This window comes from Eimeria tenella, genomic scaffold (assembly GCF_000499545.2).
Source record: "Eimeria tenella Houghton genomic scaffold, Eth_scaff2298, whole genome shotgun sequence".
Taxonomy (NCBI): Eukaryota; Apicomplexa; class Conoidasida; order Eucoccidiorida; family Eimeriidae; genus Eimeria; species Eimeria tenella.
This window is the reverse complement of record NW_013542155.1, coordinates 2,855-3,229: the sequence shown is the minus strand read 5'-3', so window position 1 is coordinate 3,229 and position 375 is coordinate 2,855. Positions and strand designations below refer to the sequence as shown.

The following is a 375-nucleotide window of genomic DNA, read 5'->3' as shown; positions in this document are numbered from 1 at the left end:
TGGCTGTGGGAGCAGCAGCAGCAGCAGCAGCAGCAGCAAAGCTGCCGGGCCCCACAGACATGTACGTGGGCGCGCTGCGCAACACTGCAGTCATTGCATGCAGCAGCAAGCAGCACGAGCGCAGCTGCTGGCGGGCCTTGAGAGAGCTGGGGCTTGCTGCTGCTGCTGCTGTATTTGACGTTGTGTGTAAGGACTTCACGCCCTTCAATCCTGCTGCTGCTGCTGCTGCTGCTGCTGAGGGAGACGCCGAGGGGGAGGGCGACGCGGCTGCTGCTGCTGCTGCCGCTGCTGCTGCTGCTGCACGCACGGTGGTTGAGGAGGACGCCGTGCTGCAAGAGCTGCTGCAGAAGCTGCAGCAGCAAGACGACCTGCAGC

At 64.5% G+C, this 375-nt stretch overlaps 1 protein-coding gene across 1 annotated transcript in view; it reads left to right on the top strand.

Annotated features, from left to right (window-relative positions):
- Positions 1-142: 142 nt before the first annotated feature.
- The window catches only part of ETH_00037025 (uncharacterized protein), a gene marked incomplete at both ends in the record, with an annotated part of 994 nt that continues 761 nt past the window's right edge, over positions 143-375 (top strand). Inside the window, one exon of the mRNA XM_013374782.1 lies at positions 143-375. Coding sequence (XP_013230236.1) covers positions 143-375 — 233 coding nt within the window.